The following is a 13,609-nucleotide window of genomic DNA, read 5'->3' as shown; positions in this document are numbered from 1 at the left end:
CTTTTTCCGTCCACATAATGTATTGACTTCTCCCAGGGGGCGAGGAGCATTTCACTCAGTATGACAAAAAGTGCTTGAGGACAACATCGTCTACTCTAGCTTTAAGGCGGGACGTGAAAACAAGAAGAGAATCCGTTTGCTTCATGTGCAGAGGTGAATCATTCCACAATTTCGGACCGACAGTAGAAAACACTCGGTAACTCCTGCATTTGAAGTTTGTGTCAGGAACCGCGAGCAGAGCCTTGTTTGCTGATCTGAGACGACGTCCGGCACAAAAGGACAGTTCAGACAAATATGGTGAGCAAGACCATTCAAAGATCTGAAAACAAATAAAAGAGTTTTAAAATCAGTCCGGTAGCGGACAGGAAGCCAATAAAGTGACGACAATAAAGGCGACGCGTGATCATATTTCCGTCTGCCAGTTAAAAGGCGAGCTGCGGCATTTTGGACGAGCTGCAGACGCTTCAGTAAACTCTCCTCAATGCCGGCGGAAAGAGCGTTACAATAGTCCAGCCGAGTTGTAACAAAAGCATGAATCAGTATTTCAAAACTGTGTCTTGAGAGGAAAGACTTCACCTTAGCAAGTTGTCTCAGATGGAAAAACCTTGATTTCACAACAGCACTAATTTGCTTATCAAGCTTGAGGTCATGGTCCATTTTAACACCAAGGTTGGTAACAGTGGGCTGAACAAACTGAGTCAAAGGCCCCAAGTGAACAGGTTTACTGCTGACCTCACTAGGACCAACCAGAAGAACCTCAGTTTACTGTCACTGAGACACAAAACATTTTCTGACATCCAGTCCTTAGTGGCATTAATGCTCTCCAAAAGAGCAGCACTGAATGAATCTTCACACTTCAGAGGCACAGAGATTTGACAGTAATCAGCATAAAGATGGAAGGATACATGAAACCTCCGTAGAACAGATTCCAGAGGGAGCAGAAAAAAGAAAAAAGAAGTGGCCCAAGGATTGACCTGTGTTGACCTTTGTTGTCGCCGTGGAACCGTCGGCCAAATGACTCCATCATGGAAATAGATTTAAGGTCATCAAGTTCAGAAGATTAACACACAAGCTGTCACAGGTTCCAATATTCATCCTCAGATTATTTCATCTTCCTCTTGACAGGCTGATCAACTCCTTCCTGTGGTTCAGCAAAAGAGATTCTCCAACTGCTGAAGGCCAAGAGAGGCCGAGCACTGCCAAGCTTCTGTCAGGACCAAACTGGAACATCAAGAAACTCCAGAACTCCAGATGTGGACATGATGAGCTGCTGCAGTAGAAACAGTGGAGATCTCCTGGTCCAACCTCTGGCTGTGGTCAGTGGAGGGTTCCAGTTCCATCTTCCATTCAACCAACCAACCAACTGAAGAACCTGGAGTCACTTCAGGAAACTCTTTGTTCTACATGGAGTCACTTCAGGAAACACTTTGTAACGACTGAGAATACTAGAAATCTCAAACAAAGATGGAAAACAAGAAAATATAAATCCGAAAAAGATGAGAAGACTGAGGGATTCTGGATTATGGAAAACTTTATTCAGAGGCTGAAAACACACCATAAATACGATTGAAAAATAAAAACAACATCTCATGAAACCACCAATGAATCTGTGGAACTGACACATTAAAGGAAAAAGCTCCTGGTTTCTGCAAAGAAAACATTTCACCATCTGAGATCAAATAAAACCAAGAAAAGATCAGAAGGAAGTGATGAGAAGCAACAAGTGAATGAAGCAGATCAATAGTTTAGTCAGGAGGAAATCAGTGGAGGAGAGAAACTCGCTCAACACATCAGTTCTAATCTATTGAAGACAACCTGGATTACCGTAATCCCCTCATCCTCATCACTTCACTCTGATATTAAGAAAATGGAAACTGATTCATTTCATGTTTCATCCTGGAGAGCAGCTCAGAGTGGAGCAATCAGCAACTTCTCCATCATTTCTTTTGGCTCTTGCTCCATCAGACTCAATGACTGGAGCCTCTCTGGACTCTTCCTTTCATGAAGAGGTTTCTGATATGCTCTGCATAGATGGATCTTCTCCTGATGAAGGGGAAGTTTCAGAGGCTGGAAAACAAAGAGCAAAACTTGTTCTCAGTCATTTGTGTCTGAAAGGAAGAGGAGAACTCACTGAAGAGGAACATCCAAAGGAAGAAACTTGGACACCACAGAGACACAATCTACAACCTCCTAAAAACAATGAAACACATGAAACATGTTCCAAAGCAAGAAGTCAGCTTGAAGGCAGAAACAACAGAAAGGAACATCAAACAACACTGAAACATCCTGATGAAAGGAAATAGGAAAGTACTCACTGTTAGTGGCTCTGAACCCTGAAAAACAGCAGGAGAAAGAGGGAGGAGGTTACCATGACGACCACTCTTTTCCACTCCAAACCCTCTTTCAGGTTCAACACACACACATCAATGATCCTGATGAGGAAAGGAGAGTTTCTACTTTACCTTGAGGTCCTTTCTTCAAGTAGATGACGAGTACATAGATGCAGCCTGCCAGAGTGGCCAGTCCAACAAGTCCAGTGTGAAGTCCTGTAGAGAAACACCGGCTCAGTTGAGGAGTGTCTCTGTTTCCATCATCTAGATTCCAGATGGATTGTCAGAGGTCGTCTCCCCTGATCAATAATCCTCTCCTGCCTCATAGAAACAGCAGAAGCAGTGGATTGTGTTATCAGAGCAGATTCTTCCTTCTTCAGATGAGCTCCTCAGACACAGAGTCACGGAATGATGTGAGCAGAAAACAGGAATTCAGAGAATCAAAACCAAAACAAGCAGAAAAACTGGACGGTGGTGAGAAAAACTTTTCGAGAGAAACTCAGAAAAAGCAGGAAGTTATTGAGCTTCTTGAACTGTTGAGCAGATAAAAACACACTGATAGGAGTGAAGCTGCTGTCAACAAAGAGAAACATCAGAACGGAACAAAAGACACAGGAGAGAATGAGAGTGAAATGAAGAGTCTCTGACCTCCATCATTTGTCTTCCAGTTGGTCCTGATGTCCCGTTTGTCCAGTCTCTTGGAGACTTCCTGTCCTCCAGCCAGATGAAACACACAGCTGTACCTCCCCCAGTCTTCATCTTTGAGCCCTGAAAGATCCAGATCAACGCTCATCTGGAAGCTCCCGTCATGGTTGGGGAGGATCTCTCCTTTGACCACGTCCTCATGGAGCTCCTCCTCGTCTTTCTTCCAGAACAAGTCGGCTCTGTCGGGGTAGAAACCTGTAGCGTGGCAGGTGAGCGGAGAGGAGGGAGTCTTCTGGAGGAGAGACACTGAGGGAAGATCTGGAGAACAAGCAGGAAGACACCTCACACTTTACTGGATTCTTCTCTACACTCTTTCTCTCTCATGTCAGCCACTGCAGCCAGGAAGAGACGGGCCATGGAAAGAGGGATGAAGGAAGACCAGATGGAGAGAGGAGAGGAGATGCTGAGAGCAGCATGAAAGAAGAGAAGCTGAGAGACAAACTCCAAACATTTTACCTTTTCTCATCAGTGAGCTCCGACCAAACTCCACATACTTCTTCAGCCAATCAACACAGTCTGTGGTGAAGTAGTTTTTCCAATAAGCCAACTCTGCTTTGTTACTGTCCCACTTGTGTTTGGTGGGAACAGCCTGTTGAACTGGAGCGATGTATGTTTCTGTCTTCAGATCCAAAGAGATGAAATCTTCTCCATCGTAACCAAACTGTCGAAATCCATTCACTTCGTTAGTTTCATCGTCCCATTCACAACCATACATGTACTGGACAATATGAACACCTGAGAGAGAGAAACACACACACACACACACACACACACACACACACACACACACACACACACACACACACACACACACACACACACAAACACAAACACAAACACACACACACACACACTGAGTGAGTGAGTGTTGGTGTGTGATCAGGACTCTGACTTGATGGATTTCTTCTGGATTCAGCTCCATGTTGATGCGTCGCAGCTTTTTCATCATCAATCAGTGGTTTGGATTCATTCAGCAACTTTGTTCAGTGTGGAACTGAAGACAAAGTCAATGAAGTGAGGTTCTGAATGGCTGCAGTCAAATGTTTGGACGCTATGTTGAAAAGTCTTGAAGTGAGATTCACATTGATGTGAGGAAGCAACAGAAACTTTGGATTTCCTCCACTCTGAGCCTGACTTCACAACGCTCTCATGTGACTAGAATGTGTCGTCCTCATTCTTCTCCTCATCGTCTCGTTGGGACTGGAGGAAATTTTTCACTTGATGCCCTGTGAGCAGAGCAGCAGCTCATGGCCGCTGATCTGGAGCCTCGAGGTTCAGCAGCTGCTCTGCATCACCATATCTTAGACCCTCCAGAAAAACGCAAGAAAAAGTTCTTGATTATGCATACTTAAATCCCAGATTATGCGAGCTAAAATGCTTGATTATGCAAATGAATATGCGGGGTTTTGTGCCATTTTATGCAGTAAAATTGCATACAGTTGTGAAGTATGCTAATCGTTGTGAAATATGCGAAAAGATGCCAGATATGTCAGTTACCCACACACATACACTCTCTCTGTCTCTCTGTCTCTCTGTCTCTCTCTCTCTCTCTCTCTCACACACACGCACACACACACACTTTGTCACAGGTTTTAGCAATTGCACACACACACACACACGCATACTGTGTGTGTGTGCAATTGCTAAAAACTGTGATAAAGCGGTCAATACAGTGTTTCAAATGAACTGGTTTCCTTGTTAACTGGTGACTGACTTCCTTTAGCACTTCCTGCTGCTGCTGCTCGTAGCAGCCGATGTTGAAATCAGACTCATTAAAGGTCTGACGCAGCTTTTTGGCTGTGTCCGAATGTTCATGGTTTGGATTCTTATAAACAGGCCAGTGATTTCTTGCCTACCTTTACATGTTTCGGCTGCCAAGCTGCAGCCTTCCTCAGAAGTGTCACGTGATGTTTTTGTGACATGTCTGGTCAGCTTGTATTATTGTATGGCCATAATGAGCGGCTTCTTCATGGAAGACCTTGAAGCCCGGGCCCTCAAAACAGTACCACCACACTGCGGCCTTTCCCTCTGGAAGAGGTACGTGGATGACATTTTGGAAATAACAAGAAAAAGACACACACAAGAACTTACGGACCATCTCGACACACTGGATGACACAAACAACATCAAATTCACCCACGAAGAAGAAACAGACAGTACAATACATTTTTTGGACCTGGACATAAAACATCTGGAAGATGGCAGCATTAAAATTCACATATACCGGAAACCCACTCACACAGATCAATACCTCCTTTGGATGTCAGAACATCCCATTAACCACAAACTTTCAGTCGTAAGAACCCTTTTCGAACGCGCAAACTAATCACACAGGAAGAACACAGAAAGGAGGAGGAACAACACATCATAAAAGCACTACGAAAGTGCAATTATCCGATGTGGGCCATAAACAAAGGCCGCCAACAAGCAAAACAAAACAAAGACACAAAAAAGAGAACAACAACTAAACAAACTGAGAAACAAAACAGGGCCATGGTGACACTTCCATACATCAGAGGGATCACAGAGAGAATACAACGGGCCATGAATAAGCACAACATCAGCACCCCAGTAAAACCACACATAAAACTACGGCAGTTACTAGTACATCCCAAGGACAAAATAGAGCCACAACACAAATGCAATATTATTTACGAAATACCTTGTTTGTCGTGCAACAAATCCTACGTCGGGGAGACTGGCAGAGCCTTCAACATCAGGAAAAAAGAACATCGCACAGAATGTGAAAAAGAAACATCTAAAGCATGCACACGCTCCTCCAAATGACAGGCAGAGCAGGAACAGCTAAAGTCTGCCATTTCCGAACACTGCAAGAGGGAAAACCACCTCATGGACTGGGATCATGCCCAGATCATCGGCACGGAAAGCAACAAATGCCACCGCTGGATCAGGGAGGCCATCGAGATCCGGAAACGCGCCCCCCAGACTGTGAACCGGGAAGAGGGGGCGTATCAACTTTCTCATACCTGGGACACAGTACTGAAGAAGTCGGACTGCAGATGGCGCTGTCGTCCTACTGCACCCAGTAGGAAGCTGGCGCCAAAATCTGTATAAATCAGCTGACCAGACACGTCACAACAACATCACCTGACACTTCTGAGGAAGGCTGCAGCTTGGCAGCCGAAACATGTAAAGGTAGGCAAGAAATCACTGGCCTGTTTATAAGAATCCAAACCATGAATACAAAAAAAAGGCCTAATGAACCTGATCGGACTGTGTCCAAATGTGCACCCTATTCCCTACATAGGGCACTACATAGTGAAGACACCATTTCTAGGGGTGTCTGAATGTGCAGACAGCAAAAAAGTAGGGCACTCGAAATTTCCCACAATGCATCTTGAAAAGTAGTGAGCATCGATGCTCCCTAGACGGCTCGATATTACCCATCGTGCATTGCGAATCTCCAGCAAAAAGACGTAAGAGCAGCCTCGCAGCAGCAGTGCGAGCCCGGAGCCGGAGCTGTGACATATAAACGTAAGTATTTCATTACAATGTTGTTAATTTGCTGGGCATTAATATGTTAGAACATGGTAAAGGTTAAAGATGTGTAAAGTTTCGGCCACTGTGAACGTATATTTGACCCAATGAAGTTGAAAGTTAGCCCCGGTGCTATTATTTAGCCTGTGTTAGCTACAGTGCATCTATATCTTCGGCATTTTCTAACGTAAATACTTAATGATTAACAGTTCATCTGATAATATGTCAGGTGTAGTGACACCCAAGGGCTTATATCCGAGTGTGATATATACGTGTTGTGTCTTTCAAGGGACAGACGAGGTCGTGGAGCGGCTGGTGCTATGGACATGGAGCTAGCCTCTTCAGTGGGAAGAGATTCGCCTCGGCCGCCGGCTGGGAGGAAGCTTATTATTACTATTTCTATTGTGCCCGTTTGTGTTGTGTTACATAATATTGCGTGGTTGTATGTGATTGTGGAACTATAACTACTTTAACGCCAATTCATGTGCTATTGCATAAAACTGTGTGGTTGTGTGTGATTGTAGAGAGATTGCGGCCAAGAGGTCAAGGCAGAGTGTGCTGCAGTGTTAGGAGGGAGAGAGAGTAGGAAAGGGAGAAAAGAGGAGAGACTGTTAAAACTGCTAGAAAAAATTGTGGGCAAAATTAATTGAGTTTGTTTTGTGTGTTATTTATGTTCACAGTGAAAAGTTCCAAAATCAACAATGTTATAATAAAGAAATAAAATCAAAACAAGGATGATTAATAAAGAAAATTTGATATATTAGTTACGTTTCAGGATAGACAATTAAATGAACTATTTACACAAACTATCTACATTATATTAATCTGTTGCTGTACATATTAACATTTATTTTAGAACAAACATGAACAAAATGGCACCAGTAGAGTCAGTAATCATGGCCCAGGAGAGCCTGATGCCTGACCCTCGCTGCCATGGCTGCCCGCAGTGACTCCCCCGCTCTGCTGGCCCAGGTCGTCCTGCTCCTGGACAGCCTGGCTCCTGGTGGACAGCCTCTGTCTCTGGCTCTGGCTCCAGCAGGTCCCCGTGATGAAGGCAGAGGTTGTGCAGGACAGCAACAGACGATGACCTTCACAGCAAAAGTGGGTTGAACCTCCAATGCCTTGAAAAATTTGGCCGGCACCTGGCCTTCATGACTCCAAATGCTCTCTCCACCACAGATCGTGCCCTGGAGTGGTGCCCGTTGAACCTGGCTTCAACAGGGTTCCTCACAGGCTGCCTGTACGGCGTCAGGATGGTGACGGGCCGTGACAGGCAGGGGGACCCACCATCACCGAGGAGGACGAAGCCGGCGGGAGGATCCAGCTACTCGGTGTAGATGGGGCTGTTCCTCAACACAGTCGTGGACCGAGCCAGGGTAACCCACAAAGACGTCTAGAAATCTTCCTCGGTGATCACACACCGCCTGAAACTGCACCAAGTGAAACATCTTGTGGTTAAAATAACACTGTGCGTGTTCTGCAGGGGGCTTTATCCTGACATGGCAGCCGTCTATTGCCCCCACAACCCTCCGAAAAGAGGCAGATCAGCCAACTGCTCGAAACCAGCAGAGATCTCTTCCAGCTCTCCTGCAGGAGGAAAGGAGGTCAGGTGCCTCCGTATCCTCAGGATCTGGTCTGCCACCTGGTGGACAACATCACAGACCGTGGACCGGGGTACATCAAAGGCCCTCGCTACCACTCGGTAGGAGGTTCAATTGGCCAGCCAGAAGAGGAACACCAGGGTGTCCAGGTGCCTCCCCCAGCCCTGGAGATGGTGGTGTGGTGTAGCCCGAAGTCTGGCCGGAGCTCTGAGTGGCCAACAAAGTACCCGGCCAACAGGGGAATGTTCCTGTTGACCACACAATACAGTACCGGTGGTGTCTGAGGGGACAGGTCGGTTAGTTTGTTTGTGTGACTAACCTGGAACCACTTTGCAGCTTTAAGCTCCTGAAAATGCAACTCCTCATGGTAGCATTTGTGGGAGTTTAAAGCTGTGCAAAGTGGTTCAATTTTCTTGTTTTGTAGGTTTATCTTTTGCACTTCAATGTTATTGTATGTCTTTCTGTTGTTGTTGCCTTAATAAAAACTAAAACACAAGGTTGGTGACTTCTCATGTGTTTTTTTATGGGTAAATGCTTTATTCACAGGTTGTAATCTGGATTTTCAGAAGATTTATTCCTTCCTGTTTGTACTCCTGCTATCATAATTATGTTTTAACTAGTACTGTTTAAAATAGTAAAATGGTTCAAAATGTGATTGAGTAAAAGTAAAAAATACGTTTCAAAAACTACTTAGAAAATTACAAATTACTCATAAAAAGTACTCAATTACAGTAACATGAGTAAATGTAATTCATTACTTTCCACCCCTGGTTTTTAACATCTATCAGCAACAAGGGACGTGAAAGAAATTCCCGATTCTACTTCACACCCCTTCAGACCGAGGGGGAGGGCGGAGTGCTAGGGCTATCTGGCCCTCGAAACGGAGATTTTCCAGGAGCACACTAGAAAATGAGGTCTATATGCTGGGAAATGCCGGCAAAATGGTGAAGAAAACATCCGCGGCAGTCAAAGAAATCTACAAATGTGAGTATTTTTGTAAAAAAAAAAAAAAAAAAAAAAAAAAACGCTATTTGAAGGTCGCTGCAATGTTAGGTGACAGCATGTTAGCGTTAAGTGCATCTGCTCATGTAACGTTAACTTGTTTTAATTTCTACACGACCATGACACGTTTTATTGATATTACCATAGCCTGCTTTTCTGCTTTGAGCGTATAAGACACCCGAAAATATGCCATCGTGCTCCGCTAGTAAAGTAAACATTACCGGAGCATTATGCAGCATCACGGACTGTAACGTTAACATCACTGAGCACCGCTGGGATCATATGAGCAATGAAGAATGAAACGTGTGGGTTGTGAACAAATAATTCCTTCACAGCAGTGTTGCATATCAACCAGACAATTGTGAAAACGTTATATAATAAAATAACCCGCCTGGCAGCAGATTACAACAGCATATTACTTGTGCTTTTATTCACATATAACAGCTGTACACCTCTTTTGTGTCATAACTTTCCACTCATATTTCACTTTACTTTTTATACAGGCAAGAAGAAGAAGAGGAAGAAGAGCAACAACCTAATTCACTTTTTGAAAGAGGAAAGTGCTAAGGAGCAGAAGTGCCACAAAGAGAATGAAGTCAAAACTGAGCGTTTTTTGAGCCTTTTTGCCAGATGCAAATAATTAATCCTTGTCCAACCATGTTGTGTGACCCTTTTGCACATTTTATCATTGTTATGGTTAGTTAAATATATGAGTCTGTTTTTTGTTTTACAGAACTACTGGTTTGAAAAAAAATGTTTATTTTGGTTGTTGTGCAATATCGATGGTGGATGTTTACACACAGCTTCATCCTTTTACATGTTTATAATATTTTATTAATTTTGGAGCAAAAAAAGTTAAAACTGTTGCTGGTAATGCCAATTGCATAATAAAATGCATTCTTTCTAATTTGGAAAAAAATTATTTTTAACATATGCATGCACACAGAACCTGAGGAGAATCCCCCTGAGCAGCTTTCCCACCAGACTGGGATTTCTAAAGGGAGAAGAGCTGCAGGTGAGCGTGTGACGCTTTGACAAGTCCCACTGTTTTTGGAGCAGCAGACTTTTACAATGGATCCAGCTCATGTTTTAGAAATGAGGCTCCTGGACAGTCTGGAGCTCTGAGTTCACTTGAAGGCCATCTGCTGGATCCAGCAGCTTCTACTGGAGCTGGAACCATTCAGCTGGATTACACTGGATGACACTGGATTACAATAGATTCATCTGTATTACACTGGATTACGCTGGATTCATCTGGATTACACTGGATTAGGATTGTACTGATTTAAACAAGCCAGATGACATTTAAGATAGTTTTTATAACATGCTATCAGTAGTTTAAGCTAGTTTTTTTTTACAAGCTAACTAATGTTTAAGATAGCTTATTGAACATGCTAGGTTTAACTAGCTATTTTAACGAGCTAGCTCATATTTGAGCTAGCTCTTTAACAAGCTAGCAGATGTTTATGCTAGATTTTTTGACATGCAAGTAGATGTTTAAGATAGCTTATGTAACACGCTAGATGATGTTTAGGCTATCTTTTATAAAATACTATCAGTAGTTTAAGATCGCTTTTTAACAAGCTAACTGACGTTTAAGCTAGTTTTTGTAACATGCTAACAGATTTTTAAGATAGCTTATTTAACATGCTAGCAGATATTTAAGCAAGCTTTTTTAACTTGCTGACATTTTACCGAGCATATTCAACATGCTAGCAAATGTTTTAGCTAGCTTTTCTCCCAAGCTAACTGGTGTTTATTCTAGTATATTTGACAGGTTTCAGATGTTTAAGATAGCTTTGAGCGAGCAGATGATTAAGCTAGCTTATTTGACATGGAATACTATTTACTGTAATTGCAACAAGTTACAGAAGTTAGAATTTAAGCTAGCATTTTAAAACATGCTTGCAGATATTCAAGCTAGCTTTTTTTTTAACATGTTAGCAGATGTTAAAGCTAGCTTATTAACATCCTAGCAGATGCTTAAGATAGCTTTTTTAACAAGCTAACTGATAAACTAACCTAGCGGAGACTGAAGCAACGACCAATGACCTGCAAGTTACGATTGCTGTTGAACCCACAAGTGATGTGGACCAGAGCATTGGCTCTGAGTAAGATTATGGACAATATCACAAAATCCTTTAATGACAAGATCGACACTGTTCTTGAGACACGATGCGAACCCTACAAGCTAAAGTGACAAAACTGGAGAAACAAATCAGTGACGTGACAGACCACATGGATGACTTGGAGAATCGCAGCTGGAGATGTAATGTCCGTCTTATTAACCTACCTGAAGGTACGGAGGGTAAGGATCCAGTAGCATTTTTGGAGAGGTGACTGCCCACTCATCTCGGCCTTGCAACTAAAGCTGGAAAGATCAAGTTGGACCATGCGCATCACTCTATTGGTCAGAGGAAGCCGGGACCAAGTCAGTGTCCAAGACCTATCATCATGAAGTTTCACAACTTTACTGATAAACAGCGCGTGATGACCATGGTACGGCGCCTTGGTACAGAACCAAACCAGCCAGAGGGCCGAGTCCATATTTCCTTCTTCAGTGATTACTCTGCGGCAGTGGTGATGAGGCGCAAAGCCTTTGATGCTGTGAAGAGCCGACTGAGGAGCAAGAATGTGCAATATGCGCTTCGTTATCCCGGTACCTTGAGGATGATCATCAATGATCATCCTCCCTGGAGGAGGCTTCTGCCTATGTGGAGTCACTGCCATGACTGTATGTTTCCATCGGACTTTCCTCATGAGATTTGTGAGTACGAGTTCAATCCGGAAGATAGTGACAAACCTGCTCATTGATATGTCTTAACAAGGTGAATTGTTTTTCATCGGGTGCCTGGTGGATTGTGTTTTAGTTTATGGAGATGAGTGAGTTTAGCGTGGGTTACATTTGTATAGTGTACGCCAGTTTGGTTTTTCCCTACATGTTCTGTAGGGTTGTTACCCCATTGTTACTGTTTTGTGTTTTTGTTGTGAACCTCATGTTTTTCAAGTTACATTTTCATACAGCTCGTTTCTTTTTCTTCTTTTATTTATTTGCTTACTTTTATTTCTTTTGATGAGGGAGTATGGTGGATCTTTTAGTGCAGGGGTCGGCAATTAGACTTGGCGTTCGGCCACTTTTTTTTTTGGGCACTTCAATCGTGGGCCGGGGGTTGGGGCTCGTATTGTTGCTCCGGGGAGGGGGGGGAGGGGGGGGGGTGGGGGGAGCTGTCCGGGGGTGCTGATCGGGTGCTGGGGACAATGGCAGCGGCCGAGGCATGCACCCGCAGACCGGGGGGGGAGAACCGTTAATTTGGGGTGCGTGCGTCCACTGGAAGGCCCACGGCTTAATGCATGCATACGTGCGTGCGCGCATTTGTGCATGCACGTGTTGGAATCCGGCCAGATTGGACGGTTCGGCGGGCTGGATCTGGCCCGTGGTCCGCCTATTGGGGAACCCTGTTTTGCTCACCCTGGTCAGCATACCGCGGCTGACGGGGATCCCTTTCTAGTGGTTGAAACCCAAGCAAAAAGAAAACAAAAGTGCTCATCTTAGCGTCATGGAATGTAAGAACTCTGCTCAACAACATCAGAGCTGACAGACCCGTGAGAAGAACTGCGCTTGTGGCTAGAGAACTGGCTCGGTATAAAGTCGACATTGCAGCTCTCAGCAAGACGCGCTTTGCAGATAAAGGCCAGCTGACAGAGACTGGCGGCGGCTACACATTCTTCTGGAGTGGGTGCGGTAGTGAGGAGCGCAGAGAGGCTGGTGTAGGTTTTGCCATCAAAACAAGTCATGTCCCAAACCTCGTAAGCATCCCGGAGGGCCTTAATGACCGACTGATGAAAATGCAGCTACCACTGGGATACAAGACCAATGCTACTCTGATCAGTGTCTACGCTCCAACCATGACAAACCAGGATGAAATCAAAGACAGGTTCTACGAAGAGCTTGCCTCCCTAATCTCTTCTGTTCCTCAGTCAGAGAAGCTCATTGTTCTTGGCGATTTCACCGCACGTGTTGGCACCGACCACCAAGCCTGGCACAACGTCATTGGGAAACATGAAATAGGCAAATGTAACAGCAACGGACTCCTCCTCCTCACAATGTGCGCTGCACATGACCTGGCCATCACCAACACCATGTTCCGCCTACCAACCCGCAACAAAACATCATGGATGTACCCACGCTCTCAGCACTGGCATCTCATCGATTATGTCATTACTAGGGCTAAGGACAGGCAAGACGTGCGACTGACCAAAGCCATGTGCGGTGCCGACTGCTGGACAGACCACCGCCTCATCATCTCCAAACTGAACTTCTTCATCCAGCCAAAGAGAAGGCCACAGGGACAAAAAGCACCCAAGAAACTAAACACAACCAAACTGAAATGTCCCCAGATAGCTCACAAACTTCAACTGAACGTGGACTGCAAACTTGAGTTCCTCCAGGCTGACCACAAAAGCTTTGAGGAG

General features: G+C 44.4%; 1 protein-coding gene across 2 annotated transcripts in view; it reads right to left on the bottom strand.

Moving 5' to 3' along the window:
* LOC115385756 (class I histocompatibility antigen, F10 alpha chain-like) overlaps nucleotides 1–13,609 on the bottom strand; it is a 58,552-nt gene that overhangs the window by 10,918 nt on the left and 34,025 nt on the right. The window contains exons 3-7 of one of the 2 annotated variants that reach the window (XR_003931165.1): nucleotides 3,492–3,770; nucleotides 2,979–3,293; nucleotides 2,463–2,546; nucleotides 2,316–2,333; nucleotides 1,582–2,067 (exon numbers count right to left, since the gene is read on the bottom strand). Coding sequence is in view for 1 of the 2 variants with exons in the window: in XM_030087830.1 (XP_029943690.1) it covers nucleotides 2,000–2,067; nucleotides 2,316–2,333; nucleotides 2,463–2,546; nucleotides 2,979–3,293; nucleotides 3,492–3,770 (764 nt within the window). In the remaining variant the exon portion in view is untranslated. Of the gene's footprint in view, nucleotides 1–1,513; nucleotides 2,068–2,315; nucleotides 2,334–2,462; nucleotides 2,547–2,978; nucleotides 3,294–3,491; nucleotides 3,771–13,609 lie in introns of those variants that run through there. The other variant, XM_030087830.1, reaches the window with a different exon arrangement.

Source organism: Salarias fasciatus, unplaced genomic scaffold, assembly GCF_902148845.1.
Source record: "Salarias fasciatus unplaced genomic scaffold, fSalaFa1.1, whole genome shotgun sequence".
In the NCBI taxonomy this organism is placed as follows: Eukaryota; Metazoa; Chordata; class Actinopteri; order Blenniiformes; family Blenniidae; genus Salarias; species Salarias fasciatus.
The sequence above is the reverse complement of the archived record's forward strand: the minus strand, read 5'-3'. Positions and strand labels throughout refer to the sequence as shown.